The 21,574-nt window shown below is 41.4% G+C and overlaps 1 protein-coding gene across 2 annotated transcripts; it reads right to left on the reverse strand.

Annotated features, from left to right (window-relative positions):
- Positions 1 to 298: 298 nt before the first annotated feature.
- si:dkey-119m7.4 (uncharacterized protein LOC560629 homolog) lies at positions 299 to 19,663 on the reverse strand. 2 transcript variants are annotated; one of them, XM_044169724.1, is made up of 10 exons: positions 19,006 to 19,661; positions 17,524 to 17,627; positions 17,196 to 17,350; positions 16,165 to 16,333; positions 15,516 to 15,639; positions 12,745 to 12,851; positions 7,095 to 7,306; positions 6,815 to 6,923; positions 4,814 to 5,026; positions 299 to 4,273 (listed from the first exon to the last, which is right to left on the reverse strand). In XM_044169724.1, exons 1-10 carry the CDS (start codon positions 19,360 to 19,362, stop codon positions 4,189 to 4,191), a joined length of 1,635 nt encoding a protein of 544 aa, XP_044025659.1. In that variant the 5' UTR covers positions 19,363 to 19,661; the 3' UTR covers positions 299 to 4,188. The 2 variants fall into 2 exon arrangements, with proteins under 2 accessions (XP_044025659.1, XP_044025660.1); XM_044169725.1 differs by having other exon boundaries at positions 4,176 to 4,311; positions 19,006 to 19,663.
- Positions 19,664 to 21,574: the final 1,911 nt, after the last annotated feature.

Raw genomic sequence — 21,574 nt, forward strand, 5'->3', positions numbered from 1 at the left:
GGCCTTTTCCACAACCGATATTTTGACATTTTCATAGCAGGAAAAGCACTGGTGTTACTGATAACAGCAATAATGACCTCATTCCATTTAGTCGAACCAGTTCTATATTCTTGGTATTGTGTATGCTGGCTCACTGGAATGACTTACTGGGACAATTAATGGAACAGAGTCATCGCTCATGTTATTTGTTACACCTTTTCTGCTATGAAGAGTCAGAATGTCTGCTGTGAAAAAGGCCTATTGTAAGGGCTGATTAACTCCACAACAAGCTACTGCACAACAACAACTGAAAACAATCTTTTACGAATGAAATCTCGTTTATTTCCATTTTAGTTGTCATTGCTGCTGAAATTACAATATGGTTTCTGAAATCTGCTGCGTTACAGGATTGGATTCTTACTGTATGTATCTATTTACTGAAATATGTCCTACTTTTGAGAGGTTCTTTGTGTATTCAGCTACACGGAAACACAAATGTAGTCACACCTATTGTGCTAATCCATTCTTCATTTCGTAGTAATATAGAGTACCTCACAATGACCCCCTACTCCTCAGTAAATGGGGTAGGCCATCCTGGCTTAAATAGCCACTGTACTGAATTTGTTCAGTCTGGGGGTCAGAGGGGGGTTTTATTGTCATATTGTGGTCTAAATGCTGTTTCTTTTACCTTAATCAAAAAATACATTTTGGTAGAAATTCTCCATGATTAAAATAATAAAACAACAGTGAATACTGGCACAAATATCAAATATCAGCAGCTTCTTTACAAAAGCAATATCAGCATGAGCATTGGAAAATCCATATCAGTCAAACCCTAGTAACGTTATTAAGAGCTGTGCTATAAACTAAGTCTCAAAGCTTGTGATCTTTGAGTCTTGCCTGCTACACAGCGACACAGCATGACTGTGGAGGGAGAGCAGTGGTGTCCCAGCCTTTGCTGCCGTACTGGGCCCTCTGGTAATTGAAGTGCCAGTTGCTGTCTGATGTCGGCAGGCTGGTCGGTCTGCGTTGACAGCCATGCTGCCCTCTGCCAGCTTCCCACAACTCACAACCTCCAGCTGTCCCTGTTTGGCAGAACGCAGGCACACAATGACCATTACTTGCACGCTAACATCATCCACTGAAATAATGAAAGTCAGCAACATCGTCACATTACACCTCCACTTGATATGGCTGGATGGAATTGGAATAGAGTCGCCAGTCACTATTTTTGCATGTTTTGACTATAATCATAAGGTTGTAACTGAGTATTCTGAAATCAAAACTGAGTCATCCATATACTACATCCAGTACAAGTGGGTATTATGTTATACACACACTTTGAATCTTTGCCGCTAACGTTCACACTGAGGACCTACTTGTACAGTGCATATAATACAATAATCAGTAGGCAATTTGAGGGGGGGTGCCACCCCCCTTGTTAGCAAAATGACCAAAATGATTCCCCCTTGTTAACCTGCCTCCCCCCTCTCCGTCCCCTGGTAGCAGAGAGCGTGCAGGGCAGAGGGGTTGTAAGTCTGGTCTGCCTGACTCAGTGATCCTCTTTCTGACTGAGGTTTGTGTAAGTTAGCATCTGTGGCCCCCGACCGAGGCTCTGAAATATCAGCAGCCTGACAGTGCTGTGTGTCGATAAATCCACGGCGCTGAAATAGCAGACGGATTTGTAATTGTGCCTTTTTTTTCTCAGTCCCGCCCTTGTGTCAGTTTTGATTTGGATCTATAATATTCTCTAAACTATATACTATAAATCCTCAGTTCTATACTATATAGTATTGTCACCTTCAAGATCAACGTGTAGTCGTGAGGTGCTGCCATTGGGCCATCCCCTCAAATCACCGACTGACCACAATGTAGACAGAACTGTATATACCCAGCCTCATGAACACATTTTCAGTCCCATAATCTGTCCATTTAAACACCCTATTAATATGACATTATCAAAATGAAACGTGGAAATGAAAAATGCATGTTGAACTTTTCCCAGACTGCCAGTGTTTTTACACCCAAAAGTTTGACAAGTAAAAAAGTAGTGATGTTATTAGTTACACCTGCTTTTAAAATAAAAACACAAGCTACTGGCCAAGGCTTACCTTCTGCTGTCAGTTTATCATATTTCATTTGAACCCCTTCACACAATGCATTGCTTGTGTAACGGAAGAGCACTACATAAATTCTGCCAACAAATCTTTATTGTACAAATAAAGTCAGAACACTTCTCACAGCAGCAACTTGAGTCGCAGACAAATCTCTGTGTATAAAAAGGTAACAGTATATTGATGCATCAGCACAATCATTTTACAAAACATCAAAAAGACAACTTAAGAGCCAAGTCAAACATTTAAATGTTTTTACTTAAAATAGTATTTCAAGTATTTGTTGATGAACGGTCTGAAAAGATGTACTTCTCATTGTACACCAGCGAGTGTCAGCGTTTCCTTATAGACAGCTCCTGCTGGTGGTTGTTACTGTAGACATGCTGCTTGAAGTGAATACTGATCAACCTGAGTGTGTTTAAGCTGAACACACTGCGCACTTAACATTCTGTGACGACGTGGACCATGGACTTGTGTTGTCACCTGAGTACCAGGAAGCAGAGATTCACTGCATCCACATCACTGACTGACTTTCAAATACTTTTTTTATTAACTTCCTGACACTAAAAGTCCTCTGCAAGTGTCTATTCCCACTCATCAGGTTCCAGAGCTGACACAAAGGACTGGGCTTGCATAGAATTCTATTCTGATAATACTGGTACCGGGACGTTTAGTTGAATCAGCTTTCACTGGCTGCACTAAGCTGACAGAAGACATTGAGAGGAGAGATCACTTTCACAGCAGCAATGTTCGGCGGGTATGAAGCAGTTTGCAGATGTCACATGACAGAAATGTACAAGTTAAAATGTACAAAAATGTGCACAAATCAGTAATCGCGCCCCTGTGGCTGGCCAGGCTGTGTGGGCCGCGCGTTTGCGTCGATTAACAAGACAAACATCCCAACAGCAAAGTGCTTTCTTTGGGAGTGTGTCATCTCAAAGTAAGCCCGAGACAGTTGTGGAGGAGTGTGTTTGCATAAGAGCTGGCTTTGTGCTCGGGGGAGTAGTCATGTTGACACAGGACAGGGACAAACAAACTGTTTACACAAAGTGGGAAGAACACCATTGTCTAAAATTTTTACTTGGCAGTGTGGCATTAAGATGACACTTTATTGCAACTAAGGGGCCCAAACTCCATTAATCATACTGTTCATTGCTCAGCACAGAACAACAGCGAGACAAAGTTAGCGACAAGCTGGTGAACACAGTGGCGCACTGAGCAGCTAAAGAGCTGGATATTTTCTGTGGGAGTTGATGAAAACTAGACCGACGCGAAAAGTAAAGTGAATATCGGACCGACATTCATCAGGTGGGCAGACACAACTCCAAATGAATGCTAATGTTGCCCTGTGTCTGCTGGATGTGCAAACAGGCAACTGTTAGGTGATGATAATATGTCAGTGTTGTGTTTACAGCTTGCTCTGCTGCCCCAAGTGACCAAAAATATAGAATTAATGCAACTTTAAGGCCCAAAACATACTGTAAGTCACACTCATGTGATTTCAAGCGCTGTGTCTGAAATTTCTTGCAAGACACAAGTGCGAGCTACTGCAGCAAATCGCTGCTATGACAGCTGAAAGAGGATGAAGCTCTCTTTTAATTTGTGCTTTTGTTAGGTCTTGTACATCTGCCATGGCACCAGTTTTACCAGTTTCTATACTCTATACATCTTCTATATATCTATAATAACTCCTTGAGGACTCGTGTTTTGACTCCACATGGATATAATATTTTACTTTGAGAATGTATGACTGTGTCATGGGCACCTTGTCATTTGCATTTTCATACATACGGATGGAGTGTGTTTCATTCTTAACATTACGTAACATAACATAACAGTCAAAGTACGTTATTTTATTCCACTGACAAGCTGATGATATTTAACACAAAAGCAAAGATGGTGTATAACAACAAACTACAAAAAAGTACAAAAAGTAGTGAAAAAGAGTAAAAATACTGTGCTCAGAATCTGGGTATCTTGCAAAGACCCATAAAAACAAAGTCTAATCTTGACTTCCAATGGAAACAGACTTCTGCCTTTGGAATAGTCCTGGAAAATACTGACTGCCTCCTGACATGTGGTGCTGTTGTTGTCATCAGTCCGTCCTGGTGGTCCCGGTGACGTCTGTTTTTCTCTGAGAAGTCTGGAAGACGACTGGCTCCACACCGCCATCCTCCTCACTGACAAAGAAAAAGATTAGCTCTGAGCCTCGGTACAGCTGCAGAGTTGGATGAAAAACGGTACAGTCGACCATTGAATCTTCAAATTCTACTTTTGAAGATTTTGAAAAAAATCTGTCTTGACTCCAGTGCTAAGCAACTTGTTTAAAGAGGTTTTGTTGCTGAGTTAATTACCCGTGGGAAATGTGTGACCCCCTATAAACGGCATTTACCAAGCGACAAAACTATTTTTGTCTACATACCAGAACACGTCAGTTAATATTCCCGCTATACAGTCGATTTCATATTCAGGATATTAGTCTTTCAAGTCTAACAAATGTTACTTTTTTGTAATTTGGGTGACCTGATTGTTGTGTATGTGGCCTTTATGGTTCTTTACTGGTTGAATCCAAACTTAACACAACGCATACAGATCAATACGCACCTAATAGCGCATGCAACGACGTGTTACTAATACATACAGCAGTCCCTTATTATAATGCAGGCTATATGGTACACTGGCCCTTTAAAAACAATGGTCTAAAAGTGGTGGTGTCGAACCTGAGGCTGGAGCCCTCCACGTCTTCGATGGTGTCAGGCAGGGGCTTGTTGGCTGTCTCAGGTAGCAGCAGGGTGAGGGCAGAGCCCAGCAGAGGGCAGAGGCCACACAGGACCATGGGAGCCTGTGGACTGACGCTCCTCAGAAGGTACATCATGGGAGCCAGGACTCCTCCAGTCCGAGCACACATGGAGCCTATGCCGATCCCATTTTGCCTGAGTCAAAGTGAGGAGACAGAGTCAGAACCTAAAGGCACATCACTGATTCTGAGTCAGTTCTTCTTCTACCACGTCTCCAAGCAATTCTAGGGCCATCAGAGAAATCTTTGGCCTATATGGACCTGCATCAGCAACAAGACCGATAGAACGTGTGTGTGTCGTGTTGACCTGCAATTGACAGAAGAATTTAAAATCACGTTTTTACATTAGTGATCCAGCACAAATGTCACAAACAGGTAGTAAAATCACAAAAAAACACTGACGTCATGCAACAAGGCCTCTGAGCTTCTTCCCCCTCTGAGTGGGACAGCTTGTGATGCTGACCACTCACTTGTCGCAATGTTCATTTATTGATAATCAATAAATGAACTGGTTTGCTGGTTTATGTAATTTTTCAAGCAAACATGATCTAATTCTAGCTCTCAGTGATGAGGATGTGCCTCTCCTTTCTTTGTCTTACTCTTGTCTTTGTGATTGTAAACTGAATATCTTGGTGAGTCGGACAAAAGAAGCAGTGTGTAGACATCACCCTGGACTTGTGATGGTCATTTTTCTCTAAATATAAAGATCAGCCTCACACAAATTTGTATTCCTATGTGTGCGATTATATTCCCCCTGAACACAAATATGTACGTATATTTTTAAAAAAATCAAATCACAATTTCCATTTATTCAAATTAGCTGAGCTACTCCACAATCTTTCCACGTACCCCCTGGGAACTGCTCCTGGATTAGGATCCGTCTGGTTTCAAGGTGCCCAACATAAATGGCGGTTATCATTTCAGGATCAACATAGGACGAATTCCTATATTTAAAGATAAGGGATGCCCTCGTATTTGGATTAAAGATGCACATTACTGCAGTGCCTTCTAGTAAAACCATACAGATCAAAATCATTGACACAGTGTGAATAGACGGTGTCAGTCTGCAAACATTAATATTAACACTGCTGCTCTTCAGTCGGATGTTCCAGCATCTGGTTTGTATCTATTGCTCTGGTAAACAACATTTGGAATATATCAGACAAACAGGGACACAATCTAAAATATTACTCCCTACATTTAGTTCCCACTGCCTCAAACTGATGCTGTTTATAATACGGCTTGTATTATTTAATATCAACATATTTAAAGAATGTACTACTTGCATTTGTTTAGATTGAAGAAAACTCAAAAAGGATCTTATTTTATGTCTTATACTCCCAGCAGGAGGGGGCTTTTCAAAAGAAAATCTAATAGAAATGTAGCAAAAACAGTCCTGCAAGACTTCTACAGTGCTCAAAGATACTGTAAACCTTCTGAAAACATTCATCCTTCAGAGTAACAGCTTGTCTTTTCTCTGTCATGAGCTGACATTTGCTGATCAACATCACAAATGTCTGCATCAGCTGTACTATAAAGCATTCTGGCTGGCATTGGCCTGTACTCTATGTTCATGTTATTTTGTGCTCTTTGTCACTGCACCTTTAGCAGCAGCTGCTTTGTTGAGAAGGCAGATGTGTCTGAATAACATAAGACATAAGACAGAGACCTGGAGTGCTCCGTGATAAATGGACACCATTGAAGTAAAAGTTTAACTTTTTTGCTGGCTTTGTGTCAAAATGAGCACCGGACCGGGTGAAAATCACACAACCTGTCACAGGTCACGCAGGGACATTGCCAGCCAGAAAGGGTTTGGTTTTAGTAAAAGCTGCTAAATCGCATCAAATGTGGCTCAGGAATCTTGTTGGGAAGCAAGACGTTTTTAGTCAGAACACACAGAGGTGTTTGGGAGGGAAACACTCACCTGATAACAGTAGGGAACACCTCAGCTGAGTAGACGTAAATAATGGAAAGAGAGGCTGTGATTCCAAACTTCCCAATCATGGCCAGCACAGTTTTAATGACAGACAGGTCTAGAGGACAAGTCAAAGAAAAGTGAGGGAACAGCTTCTGACAGATTGGAAACATGGAAAAAACATGGAAGTGTATGTAAAATAATAAAAGTCACCAGCCACAGCAAAAATGTACCTATGAGGAGGTCTACAGTATGCAGCTGAGCTGTACATGAGCATGTGTGTCCATACCACTGGGGACGAAGATAGTCAGCAGGCAGGCTGTGCCGCCCACAACCAGGAAAGCTAGCTGGGAGATCTTGCGGGAGCGGTTGAGGGTGAACAGGGTGATGGTGCGTGCAGGCATCTCTACCAGGCCAAAGACCATCTGGGTCAGATAGATGTTCATTCCAAAGTCAGAAATGTTGAGAGACAAGCCGTAGTACACGAGCACGTTGACAAACCTGAGACAGATGGAAAAAAGAAGAACAATAGCAGCACTACTTTGGAGGACAGTTTACTGCCCTACACATACAGTAGGGCTTCACCTCTTTGTTACCTTCATCATAGAACCAACACGCTCTCCCTGTATTCAGCAGACAGATGAGACAAAGAACCTCATCTAAGCACTTGACCCAACAATTCCCACCATGAGCAAGCACTTGGCGACAGTGGCAAGGAAAAACTTCCTTTTAAGAGGCAGAAGCCTCGAGCAGAACCAGACTCAGGGTGGGCGGCCGTCTGTCGCTGCCGGTTGGGTTGAGAGAGAGCGAGCGAGCGGGAGGTAAGAGAACATACAGTAGCACAAAGCAAATTCCACATAGAATTTTAAAATAATAATAATGTAATGGTAATGGTAATATTAATAACATAATAATAGTAATAATAATGCTAATAATAAGACTAATAATAATTATTATAATAGCAGCGGGTGTTGAGCAGGAACATGGGGGCAGTAGGTGGCCCGCAATCATAGATCCAGACTCTGAAGCTCCGGAGGCAGAATTATGATAATAAAAAGACAATAATCATGACCTGCTTAAATTGTTAACACTGCAATTGTGAGCCTGTTAGCGTATTAACTCCTGCAGTTTTTAAAATAATTTATTTCACCTTCACTGCTAAGGATAAAAAACTTGGACTTCAAAGCTGATCTATCTACCGGTTTGATTTTCTTATTAATGAGCTTTACAGCCTCACAGAGCCACTAGCATGGCTGTAGACTCTTAGTATAGACTCGAAGTCTACAGCCTGACAAGCTCGACAAGTTTCACTGACCTCTAGCATGTACAGAGCCAATAAAAAGTATTCAACTCTCTTGGATTACTTTATCATTTTACGACACTGAATCACAGTAGATGAATTACTGATCAGACATGATCTGAGAGCGTCTGAGCTGTTGGCTTGACGTTCCATGGGCGATGAATCTCTTAGGTTTAAATACAATCATCCTGATCGCTGCCTCTGTCTCAGGCACAGCAACATCCTCTAACAGCCTTTTCTTTCACTGCATCGTATTTAAAAACCTGCGCACTGCACTGAACACTACTTAGTTTAAATGATAAAAGTTATGACAGGCTGAACTAAAATACAAAAGAGATGTTTCAGTTTGGTCCACTTATTATCCAGGAGCACAACAAAGGCAGTGTGTTGTTGTTGTTCTGTAATCAGACAGCTGGTCGGAGGGGGCTTCCTACTTACTCTGTTGATGCTTGAGAAATGCTCACGTTGAACTGTTTCCACTTCATTGTGGCATTTTGCAAAAAAGCATCTGCTAAATATATAATTACACTTGCTGTTGTAGCTTACTGCAGCATTAGGTGTTCACACTGCAAGCCTTAATGTTAAAGTTCAATTTATTGTCCAAATGTATTCTTTTTTGGTCAGGCTGTGTACATATCCTTCCAATGTGGCCAATATCCAATACAAGTTGCTGATAACGGCCATAATCCTTATGACTGTTCCAACTGATCTGGGCTGTTTCTGGACATTTTGGTGGCCTAGTTGAGACGTCCACCCCTGACTGGATTCATCTTTCATTAGAATATTTTATGATAATAATACTAAATTTATATTACTGCATTGTTTTAAATGTCATTTCATGCACTTATCAAGTTCTGGTCTGTACCATGTCACTAACATAAGCTGTAAATTAGTACCTTTACATGCATACTACTGCCGGTTGTGTGTTATTCTGGTTTTAATCATGTTCAGGATATGATATGGAACATAACCTGGTTATTAATATCTGTGTATGATTCTAACATTATCCAGGTTACTGATTATCAATATGAGACTTTCACTAATCAATGTCCTGACGGCGTTTTATAATACAATATATATTTTCATTTTATTTTTAACTATTTTCTCCAACATTTTAACTTTGGGCCTACATTAAGATTAGTGAAGCAGCTTACATATGTTTTACAGCTGAATAGCTCTGCATTGAGAGAATGTAACATGCTTCTTTCCTATAATATTTTGTAGTGTTCTATAGTATTTTCTATAATAGAGAATGTCCATATATACATATCTATACATAGAGAGAGGATGTCTGTGTGGATTTGTTGCAGGAAGGTCTGGACAGGATTTAGACTTACACCCGTTTGCATTAACAAAATACTCAAGTTTTTGACCAACGGCAGCTCTTTAGTGGTGTGTTCACCTGCAAAAGGTCACTGAAACAGATGCAAATGGCCGCTCTGCTTGCATCGTCCGCTGCTGTTGCTGTCATGTACTGCAATAAACTGAAGGTGACTGCTCTTTGTAGATTTTGTGGCTCCACGACTCACTCACAACACGGTGCCTTTAGTGTTTTAACATAGCACAGTGGGGCGTGTTTGATAGCGGCCATTCCAGGAGCAAACATCTGGATTTATAGCCGATACCTGTTAATCAAAATGCCTGGATTTGCCTGGCTCGGGACATCAAATTATTTTACTTTTAATTTCTGGGTGCAGATCATTGTTTATCATTATAGGCTTTCTGTGTTAAACCTACTGACTATTACATGACTGGAGCTGAGGACGCACCTGCATACATACAGTCTCCAACATCCCTATCCCGGTTATGAATTTTCCCAGTGTGGATTACATTATAATGTTTGCATGGAACATAAGTAACATAGTTATTCATTTATGATTCTTACAAAGCAGTGGAAGAGAGCAATGAACTGCGGGGTCGGAGAAGAAGCAGCAGCCAGCGGGTTAATGATAAGACAGCGATGTCAGACACCACCAGTGTCCCTCTACCTGTAGTCTTGTCTCAGCATCAGGTGTGTAATGTAGCGTGAGCAGTGTTTTTTTTCTAACAATATAATGTACTCACATATGTCAGTGACAGACTTTTAATAGCAGACTCTCTGAAATTAATTATAAACTATTTCTTCCTCCTGTTTGGCGCCCCAGCTCGGTGACCGCATAGCTCGCCTACGCCTGAAAACTGCCGTGGAACTGATTGCTGCATTGCTACAAATGAGATATCAAGTGTATGACCACAAGTGAAGCAGTTGTAGCAGTGATCAATAATCATGGCTCTTGGTTCTAAACTTAGTTATGTCAAACTGTTTTAGTATTACACATTCAAAAGAGATCCTACATCATGGTGTTTAAGAGAAACAGAGAAGCTGTGCCGGCCCTTAACTAACTGCAGGTGACAGGAGGAGAGAAGCCGTTTAAAGACTCTTATTTTTCTGTTATTTTTGTCAATCAGAGTTCCGTTACACTCTTACAGCCCTGTTCTTACAAGCCATTCAAAAAGGTACAGCCAATAATATTTGACCGTAATGTGAGATGGGCTTCAGTGACAGTCACTGCTGAGATATCAGAGTTTCTCAACAGGCAGAGCGGGCCTGGCTCTGTTTCTGTTTGAACTACACATTGTTGCCAACTTGGACACTTTGAAAACCTTTCAACTATTTTACTTCAAAAAAGAGTCTCGAGTCAAGTCTAGTAACTTTTTTGGCAGATATTCAATACTTTCCTTTAAGTATTCAAAGTTGCCAGTGCAGCTGTGTGAATCTGCAGTCCTCTGAGCTCACTGACTACGTTTGCTTGCACAAAATATTCCGGTTTTTGCCCTTATTCCGAAAGAGACAATATTCCTTCTAAGCTGTTTACATGGCTAATGAAAATTAATATATCTGTTTAAATGCAATGTATACGGTAAGAAAGTGCGCATGCGCCAACGTGCATGCTGCCTGTTGCTGCTGCTCCGTCTCGTCGTCTTACTTTTTCCAACTTTTAGCTTTCCTTTTTCTTCAAAACTTTCTTTTTAAGAGTTTCCCCTCGGGGATCAATAAAGTATTTCTGATTCCGAACACAGCCTCCCTCTTTCATTCGTTCAACCACCTTCTTGATAAAGTTGTGATATTTGCGCATATCCAAAAACCTGTTGATATCCAAGTCTTTCATAATGTTTAAAAGTAGGTGTGTTTCTCCTTCCGACCAGAAATGTGGGCTCTCTTTTGTGCACGCATCTCTACCCCAGCCTTGCAAACTGTTGGCTGGTTGGTTTGTTTTCCAACGCACAGAGCCTAAACAGGCAACCATGGGAGCAAGTAGTATGTACGGCTGCATGGAAAGGGGAATATTAGTGGAATATTCATTTTCATTAGCCATGTAAACAGCTCAGTAGGAATATTGTCTTTTTCAGAATAAAGGCAAAACCCGGAACATTCTGTGCATGTAAACGTAATGACTGCAGCTCTCCGGCCTGCTTCAGTGAGCAGGAGAGAGCAGGCTCGTTAACATAAATGTACTGCACATGTGCATTCCACTGTTCCTAGATCTGTCAGGAAGCCCCACGGTTAGCCCCAGGAACTCATTTGTTTTTGGTTTTAACAACTCTGTTTAACGTAAGAACGTTAACCTGCTGATCCTACATCGTCACCTGTCTGCTGTCTTCGTTAAATATAAGTTGCATCCACAGTGATGGAAGACCAGCTAGTCTACGCACAGGAAAGAATATACATGCCATACTGTTACAAATCACCAAATAAGTACAAATTAATAATAATAATAATAACAATAATCCTGTGTGATTCCCTTTTTACTCGGCTGAGAGGAAGAAACTACTCTGGATACGATCACTGACAATGATCTCATTATGTTTTATGCGCTTGGTTAGGGAATGTTACACAGCCTTCTAGAAAGTATCGCTTTATGCTTCTCTTGTCTTTAGTCTCTAGTCTGTAAAATCGTCTGCCTTCTCCTTTTTTCGTCTCCCTTTTTCAGATTATTTTGAACAATCTTAGCGGTTGTTTTTGGGTGAGTGGGGATGGATGTGAGAATGCAGGGCTCTGTTTTTTGGGCTTGTGTTTGTACCATTTGGAAGATCATTTAAATATAAATGGATTTTTTTTATGTATATTTCAAGTTTTTCTGAGCTTTTCCTCAGATTAGTTGGAAATATTGCAAGGTAGGAATGAGCTTGAACACAGCTTTGACAAGAAATGGCAAAGAGGAGTGTGTTGGAAAAGTTCCAGACAAAACGCCAAGTGTCCCTCCTGTTTTACACAGGAGCTAAGAAGTTCTGCTATTTTGGGTGTGTCATTGTAAAACACTAAATAAAATAAAGTAAAATAGTACTGCAGCGAGTGGTCTCGTGGAAACACTTACTGAACTGTTCCCAGAGTATGTATTCTGACACTCAGTGTGCAGTACAGTTCAGCACAGTATGGCGCAGTTATCATACTAGTGGAGTTCTACCCTAAGTTTCCAAACTAGCTCAAAATCTGAAATTAGTCTTCCTTTTAAACTCTGTAGAGCTTTTTTGAAAAGCTCAGTTTTTGGTCATACAGCCACAAGGCCAAATATGCTAGAGACAAGGATGCATTTTCAGATTCATGTTTGAAGTCTTGAAACTGATAGAAAGAGAAAGGTAATGTTCTGCTCATACTCACCAGAGATAAAAAACAATCAAAGACTGCTTCCTCATTTTTGGGGTTCGAACAAGGTCTATGAATGAGTGTTTTTTCTTCACCTCTGTTTTCTCTTCAATTTTATAGACCTGGTAAAACATTGAGTGAGACAGTGAGTAAGATACTTTGGAGTTAGGGTTATAAAGTGACAGAACACTACTGTTAAGTAGTTTGCATGTTTAAATGATAGTGAGTGATGGAAACATTTATGCAAAGGAAGAAGCGTTGCTTCAGAGTGAGCCAGAGCCATTTGTTTGATAGTGGAGTAGCTATGTCAGACAGACTCTCACTGCTACTAAAGCAAGACGAACTATTCAGAATTGTGCAGTGATGACCAATGAGGTGATCTACAAATCATGATTTTGAAATTAATTTTCATCATTTACCAGTAAATATAAAATACGATCTTGTTACATATGAACAAATCAATGGTGCATTTTGCTTGACTGACTGTTAGCTAAATCCCTCCCCCAAACGATTGTCCAATCAGAAAAGGGCCCCAGGTTTGAGTCGAACCCGGGCCGCTGTGGTAAGGACTTAGTCTTGTACATGGGGCGCGCGCTCTATCACTTCAAGAGTTTTGAGGGCTGTGTTTTTTTGTAGCCTTTCCAAACCAAAAACACAAGCGCAAAAGTGTGAGGAACGGATTAAACAGTGTTTATCTGCTCTAACGTGTTTACTACACTACACTAGCTTACTACCAACAGCGATACAACCGTTTGTTACTTCCTAAGGAGGAGCACAACATTCACGAACTACACTTGTTTGTGAGGTTAGAAGTTATATTAAAAAACCTGGTCATGACCATAAACTAAAGATGGACGACATGACAGCTCCCCAAAAGGGACATCTTGAACATCTGGATCGCCCCCTGGTGGCTGGCTGCAGTATAGGTCATAAACCCCCTCCATGTTAGCGGATGGGACATGGGCCAAACTAAAAGTGCAAAGTGCACGTCAAATCAATTTTTCCCAAAGATGTTTACTGTCATTTTAGGTAGGTGTATGTTCAAGTGTTAGTTTTTCTGCTAAGTTTGGTTTTAATTAGTAATTTGATGCTATAAAAAGAGGCTGTCACGTCATGATTGACAGCTGAGGCCGACTCGTGATCGAGTCGACCGGGTGTATGGACGGGACCTCGATACCGCGGCTCCAACGCCGATCACTACTTATTTGGCTTCACTTTTGTACTGTGGGGGGAAGTGGAGACGCGTCGGCCATCTTATATACAGTCTATTGTCATGACTAGCACATCCAATGTATTTCCCCACTGTGAGGAAGGTTGCTGGCTAGAAACAAGATGCTGCGTCTCTGATTACGGTGGCAGATTTGTCATAGAAATGCTAGATTTTGAAAAAATAAGTCATTGATTTCGGACACTGTAAACTGGGTTTATTTAAATGAGAAGTCTGAGAACGGAAAGCTTCACAGGCGTAGCAGCAGTAATTAGAGGGGGTGAGGCTTAGCAAAAGGTTACATTTTACAGCTTCAGTTTTGGCTGTAATGGATATTTGTTATTATTGTTGACATTTTGAAAAGATTAAATAAATGACCAGAAAATCAACAAGCGCAAATGTGCATCCATGCTTTCATGCATTCACACACACAACCTCACAAACACTTAACCTCCATGGCAAATTTCAGCCTCATAGATAGAAAGTTGCGGCAGCTACAGTGTGGGCACAGCTTTGTGCGCCTTTTTGCAAAAGGCCACTCCCATTACCACGCCCCCTTTTAGCCAGTTGAGTGCTGCAGGAATGAGTCCTAAAAAACAGAAATGAGTTAGCATTTTTGTGCTTCCCTCATCTCGAAGTCAGTGGGTTTTTGGTTAGATGAAATAAGGTCTGTGGTTAACACAAGCTTAAAGAGCAACTAAACCCCAGAGCTTTGGCTGAAGTGCCTCTACCCTGAAAATTAAAAAAATGCCTTTAGAACATGAAAAAAGTATCAACATGGGCAGCGCTGGGAGGGGGCGCAATTGGATAGACCTACAACCAATCAGAGCAGTGAAACGTGTGACATGTGACTTTTCAAATAGGAAGGGGCTGGGAGAGGGGGGGTTGGTTGGTGACGAAAGCTGCCACCATATACGTCACCTGGGGGTTTAATTACTCTTTAAGAGACTCTCACGTTTTGTTCTACGACATAAAATGCGTCAGTAAATATCCAACTTGTCAATTTTGAAGCTTTTACGTGTCTAAAAAAAGGCGGTTGCTAACAAGTGGCTAAATGAGACTACAGAGGTTGTCGGGGACGTCAAACTTCATCACGCCAAACACCGAAACTCATCTACTCACTGGTCCGTCTTTACAGCCTTGTTGTGTTTATACTCGCGCTCTTGCAAACCATTCTAAGTTACGCTAAGAGGAAAGGAAGAAGAGGTAAGCGCGCAAAATCTTATTGAAGCTTAGTGGTGGTGACGCTGAAGTCATGTAACCTTTGTGTAGTTCGTTTATAGCCTAACGTTAGCTTTTCACTTCTGGCGATTGCATTTACGCTTCAAAAATCATCATTTGTGGAAATTATCTTGCTGAACAAATCTTGCTTTTTGTCAAGGGAACCAGGGCAATGCTAACTTCCAGGTTGGCCTACAAAAATACGTCATCCCTGCAGCACTCTATGGGCATGAACACACACACACACACACACACACACACACACACACACACACACACACACACACAATGTGAAATTTTTGTGGCAGCTAAAAATATCTATACACTAGTAAATAATAAAAAAATGTTGCATCTCTACCTTACACATCTCCAAATCTTTGGTGAGGGGCTTCCCATTCATCTGCGCAGCTTTCAGGATCAGTTCCCATGCTTCCTCTTTTCTGTCATTAGCCATTAACCAGCGAGCTGACTTTGGCAACACCCTAAAATTGTGAAAACAAATTGTTCAGGTGACCTACTTACAAACACCTGTACCTGACCCGCTGTGCTGCAAGGGGAGACTTTGATAGGCATTTCACACTGTAGACAAGTTGACTTGTAATAGCAAGAAAAATGGCAGGTGTAATAATAACATTAGCTAACACAGGGACTCTTAAATGGAATGCAGCCATTATTCAGGTTATTGGTTGTGTTTTACAAGTAAAAAATAGTGTCATAAGTAAGATACTCCTCAAAGTAGGTCAGTGCATTTTCCTGTATGGCTACACTAAAAGTAAAAGAGGAATTTGGCACCAATCATGCATGACATTAAGCATTCGCTACACATTGTGTTTTCAGTCATAGGGAATGAAAAGGGATCTCCTTTATCATAGACCTTCACAAGCACAACACAGCCCAGACAGTCTGTTATTGATTTTCCCAAGATACTGTTAAAGTGGAAACTGTCTGTTTTTCTTGCCGTATTGTACACACTGCATCAAATCTGGGTCAGTCTACTGACCACTCACCAGATGTAGAAGATGAAGAGGAAACCAGGTGCTGAGATAGCCAGCTGCAGTTTACGCCAGTCTCTTATGAGGTACGCCACTCCAGCCAGCAGAATGTAGCCAAAGCCGAAGAAGTAGTCAGTAATTATACCAGCCAACATCCGCTGCCTAGATCCTGTCCATTCTGTGCCTGTATGAGACGCAAACAGGACAGGGACACATGAATTACACAGCATACTGTGTGTACACACAATAACTAGAATACAAATAGGGTCCATTTCTCAGCCCCAGTGACATCATCAGGGTTATTTTCTTACATTTGACAAACCTCATCCAGAGCCACAGAAGACATTATACAACAGATGTTACTAGTAGGGCCTTTTGGTGTAAAGTCAGTGGAATGTCCCTTTAAGATCCGATTTTTTTTACCCTGAGTATGCATTATTTAGGAAGAAAATAGTGTTACAGTACTTAAACATTTTAAACTGACAGAACACTGCCTTTACTTTCACACTGTAAACGACAAAACAAACAAAAACAGCTTGAAGCTTGAAAAGTACCAGCTCGCCCAAATTAACAGCACAATCCTTAAATTATATAGACAGTTTGGGTTTATTTTGCCAGAGGTTTGAGGTATCCACCGCTGAGACGCCTGCTCCTGTTTTTCTTTCTTAACCTGTTAATCAGTGAAACTGTAAATCAGTTGCTAATGAAAACAGTGAGGTCTGTGAATTATCTTGAGTACCTGCGACATTCTTTCTGGAAAAACACGGTGCTATGGAGTTTTACAAATGGAATTTTTCAGCGCTGTACTGTAAGCACCACCAAAGTATTTCCATTCACCTCCACTGTACTGAGGTGGCAGCATACGTCTCATGTTGGATATCTCAAAATCATAGTAAACAAAATCAAACCATTTGAGTGAACATAACCTGGCACCTGCATCCCAATGTCATTAAGAATTTGCTAATGAAACATCCTGTTTTATTTTTATCAGCACAATTTTATTATTATTTCTTCTTTTTTTGTGCACCCTTCTATAAGACACTGACCTAGGACAAAGGCATTCATGATGACGCCAGAGACGGATGTTCCAACTATAAAGCGAAGGGCAGTGTAGATGTAGAAATTAGGGGCGAAAGCAGCACCAACCCCAAAGACAGCTTGGATAGCCAGACTGATAAGGATGATGATCCTGCGACCATACCTGGATCAAGACAAGACATTTCTGAACGTGGTCATTCCATGTAAACAAAACTTAAAAATTGTGCTGAAGCAAAATTCTAAGACAGCACATGATGAATTAAAAGTAACAATTCTAGAAAGTTACATCATCTGTTCAATAGTGCTCTGAAGGTGGATGGGTGTTATCAAACTTACTTATCAGCTAAGCTTCCAAACACAACAGCTCCAACTAGGAGGCCAAACATATAGACGGAGGAGCCCATGTTGTTCAGGTTGGCACTGTCACAAACCAGGTCCCACTGCAAAGAGGCACACAAAAGCATTTCAATGAAAACATTTTCATTTTGGAATTTTTACCTGTTTAGCCTGAGAGTTAAATCCTGTACCTGATAGCTGCCTGGAAATGTGGGTCAAGAGTGGTGACACCTCCCAACTATTCAATTCAACTACATTTTATTTATATAGCACCAATTCATAACAGAAATGATCTCATTGCACCATCCAGACTGCCATGAATTTTGGTCTGTATATTCCTGTCACCCAGAGGGTGAAACCTATTACTTTTCTATTCATTTGCATGACCCCTGACCTTTCTTTTAGTGCCAGGACCAAATTTCTCTTTGCCAAACACTTTGGGACATGCCATGTCATCTCACAAACTACTGAACGGATCTCCACGAAATTAGCAGTGGACATTCATGGTCTCTAAGGGATGAATCGTAATGATTGAAGTTCTACGTGACCGTTCTTGTTGCACCACCATTAAAAAAGGGCAGATTCCTGACCGCATTCATGCTCCCCAGAGGCTGAACCATTTTTATTCTGGACACTCCATGAGCACCAAATTCATGTAAGATATCTCTTGATCTACCTTTCCATGGAATTTGCTGAGCACATTCATGCTCCAAAGGGGATAAACCATTTTGATTTTAATGACCTCATGGCCTTTCCTCTAGCACCGACATTTTTAATTTTCAGCCCCACTCGTCTTATGGTTCTACGGTAGAAATCAAGAAATCATAACTTTGTTCTGTTAAGCACTTTCATATTGGTGGTGTAGGGAACACTGCAGCCTTTTAGAACCTCTCCTGAGCCTTTGGAGTCTTAGTGAGTCTTGTTTTAATAAAGGCACATGTCATTGCTAGATTTAAACTACAGCCTTCGTTCTTGAGGTTGTACATACGAGAAGTGCTCTGTTGGAGATCTATCTCCAGTGTATACCACTAAGGGCCCTTAAATAATCCACAGCTGGAATGTTACTGGCCAACTTCCAGAGATTTCTAAATCAACTGCAGATCTCCTGCCTGCTGCCCAGTGACTGTGGTCACTGCAGCTGACTCGTCAAGTCACCGCATGTGACATTGCTTTGTCCAATCACATCATTTTGGTCATGTAACTGCTCCTGCTGCCCACCCCTCAGGTTCATGTGTTACAAAACCTGGCAGGGTGTGTGGGAAGGCCTAGAGCAGCGTTTCCCAAACCTTTCCTGGAGTACCCCTTGTCCTGCACGTTTTAGATCTCTCCCTGCTCCAACACAGCTGATTCAAACGATCAACTTGTTAATAACTCCTGAAGCCGCTCGATAACAAGCTGATCATTTAAATCAGATGTTTTGGAGTAGCAAATTCAAATCCTGAACTGACAGTCTGTCAGAGAAGCTGTTCGTTTTTCACTCACCTCAGTTACTATGGTGCTTTGGAAGGCCTCTGTGCTGTACTCCCAGCCCCCCTGGCAGCTCCCAGTAGGGTGTCCATCATCAAGAGCTACAGCACTGCTGTGGTTCAAGGGGACCATGCAGGACTGCTCAGGCCGGCCATCAGGGGTGGACAGAAGGCTGAGGTTGAAGTTCGAAGAGGCCGGATCGCCTGCTGAGGGCCACGTGGAGCGGCACAAATGTGGAGGAACAGCCCCGGTGAAGACAGAGACCAGCATGTGGAACGCCAGAAAGATCTGAGGTACACAGATCCATACATACAAGATCTTCTGGAACTTCCCAAAGCCTCCAATAACACAGAGAATTTCATCAAAATTCATTTCTCTGGCTTTTTGTAGATGCACACTTAAAATGTGTCACTCTGTAACTGATCAGGTCTGATCCAGAAGGTCCAGAAGTGCTCCTAAAAAGGAGCTGCCAAAGATGCACAAGCAGATAAAGGAAGAGAGCCAAGCGTCAAATGTCTGAGATAAAACACTGAAATTAATGTGTGCCAGGCTGATAATTAACAGGTTCAGAAAGAATCCTTTCATTCAGATACAGTCACACCTGTGTTGTGCTCCAGTCTGACAGCAACCTGTGGCTATCTGTAGTGAACTGTGGAGCTGTCTGAGGGAGATTTAACCTCAGTGTGATGGGAGTGAACTAAAGCAGGAGGGAGGTGTTTGCTCTCTGTGGGAGGAGCTGCTGTGTGATGATGGCTGAGCAGCTGCTTTTGTCTCTTTCCCCGCCTTCTCTTACTCAAAAAGTTTCATAACATAAGATTTATCTTAGGTAACCTATTTTGACTCTTTATGAAGAGTTTGTGACAAACGGGCCTCACTCAGTGGAATTTTATGGACTGCAAACAAAGGAGTACAAAAACACCTTTACATTGACATTAAGCTCTCATGTTTACATTGTTTTTGGGAAAATGCAAAGGTATCATATGGCCTTTGTATTTCAGCTGCCAAACTTGTTCAGTGGTTCTTAGCATGACATTAACAACGGCTAAAGGACATGCGCATTCCAACTGGTATTCAGTAATTCATCTGACATGGGATGCCATGTGGGGGGAGTGAGTGTCTAAGATTGTCTTTTGTGTCTAAGACACAAAAGAAGTAGATAAATACAGCAGGACGGGATTAAGGCTGCTCTGGCTACTCACTCCCATCATCACTAGCTCCTGTTTCTCTGCCTTATCAGGTCATCGCTTGGCTTGAGCTACTATTGCATACTTTTAACCATAGACTGTGTGTATACATATATACATACACATTTATAAATATATATATATATCCACACACACAGTCTATGGTTTGAACACGAGAGTGATTCACTCTCCGGGAGAGCCTCACACTACTACGTGCCTCAAAGCCGACATCACGTTCAAAACCATTCATAAAACTGGAGCAGAGCTCCCAGGGGTAATCTGAGAGGACTGACGTTTGGCATTCTTGGATGAGGTCTGGGGCTCCACCGCTCATGTCTCATACTGTGAAGGGTCAATACATGAAATCCTATTCAAGGGTTTAGATTCCCAAAGCAAAAACACGGGCGGAAAGGGTCACAGTTAAAAAGAAATTTCATGAATACAGTCAACTTGAGACAATTTAGTAGCATACATACTGACACATGGTAAAAACAAGACCTCCCATTCAGTGCAAAGCAGAAAATACAGTAAAGAGTGAGTGCTGTATGTTGCAAAACAAGTGTCCCCCGGGGTTAGAATATATTTCCTCACAGACCCTGACTGAAATACATTAAAATGCTCTGGTGCCACAACTAATGGATAAGTCTGGTGACATTTTATATATTGTTTTTGTAGCTTGAAGGAGGAGGACGCACGCAGACGTTTTTCATAGATTTCTTTCTTCATCTGTCAAACAACATTATGCTGAAACAAAGTCCAACGTTTCGGCTTACATCAGGCCCAAACACGAATAATGTGTTGAAAACCACTTTATATAGGCCTACATTTTCAAACATCATACAAGCCATCCTTTAGGAGGATTGCATCATAGCTACCTATTTTGAGCCTAAAACCAGAGTTTAAAATGCCATGAAGGCTCTCTTTTAACCTGGCTAGCTCACCGTGCTAATTTCTGCTGCTCCAGAGGAGGTTATGTTCAGATGTTTCACTAATACTTTTCCTGACTATATTCTCTATGTGCGATATAGAGTCTCAGCTGAGGGAATACGTTAGCCTATACAGTATATGCAAACTAGTTGAGCCGTACAGTAATGCCACCAAACAAAGAATGAAGGCATAGCAACTACAAACCTCTCTGGATTAAGTTTTTATGCTTGTGTAACCCACTCAAAATAGCCATTTTTTTACAAGACACTTACTAAAAACCAATCGGAGTAAAACTTGAGTTGATTAAACTAAAGCTCAATTAGAAGGAATTAAGAAAAACGCTGCGTGGTATATAGTGCCAGCGTTTACATGTGCAGCAGCTAAGAGGATTGAATGTATAGCCTAGTAATCTTGAGGGTAATATTTTCATTTAATAGAGAATAATCAATTGTTGCCCTGCTTACGAAGGTTGC

Source organism: Siniperca chuatsi, linkage group LG16 (assembly GCF_020085105.1).
Source record: "Siniperca chuatsi isolate FFG_IHB_CAS linkage group LG16, ASM2008510v1, whole genome shotgun sequence".
NCBI classification, from domain to species: Eukaryota; Metazoa; Chordata; class Actinopteri; order Centrarchiformes; family Sinipercidae; genus Siniperca; species Siniperca chuatsi.

Excerpts from the sequence above, each read along its gene's own strand:
- si:dkey-119m7.4 (XM_044169724.1), bottom strand. The coding sequence starts at position 19,362 with ATGAATTTTGATGAAATTCTCTGTGTTATTGGAGGCTTTGGGAAGTTC. Across the intron at positions 7,307-12,744 it reads TTGATTGTTTTTTATCTCTG|GTTTGTCAACGTGCTCGTGT; the intron begins GTGAGTATGAGC and ends CATCTGTCTCAG. Across the intron at positions 5,027-6,814 it reads GTGTTCCCTACTGTTATCAG|GCAAAATGGGATCGGCATAG; the intron begins GTGAGTGTTTCC and ends ACTTTGACTCAG.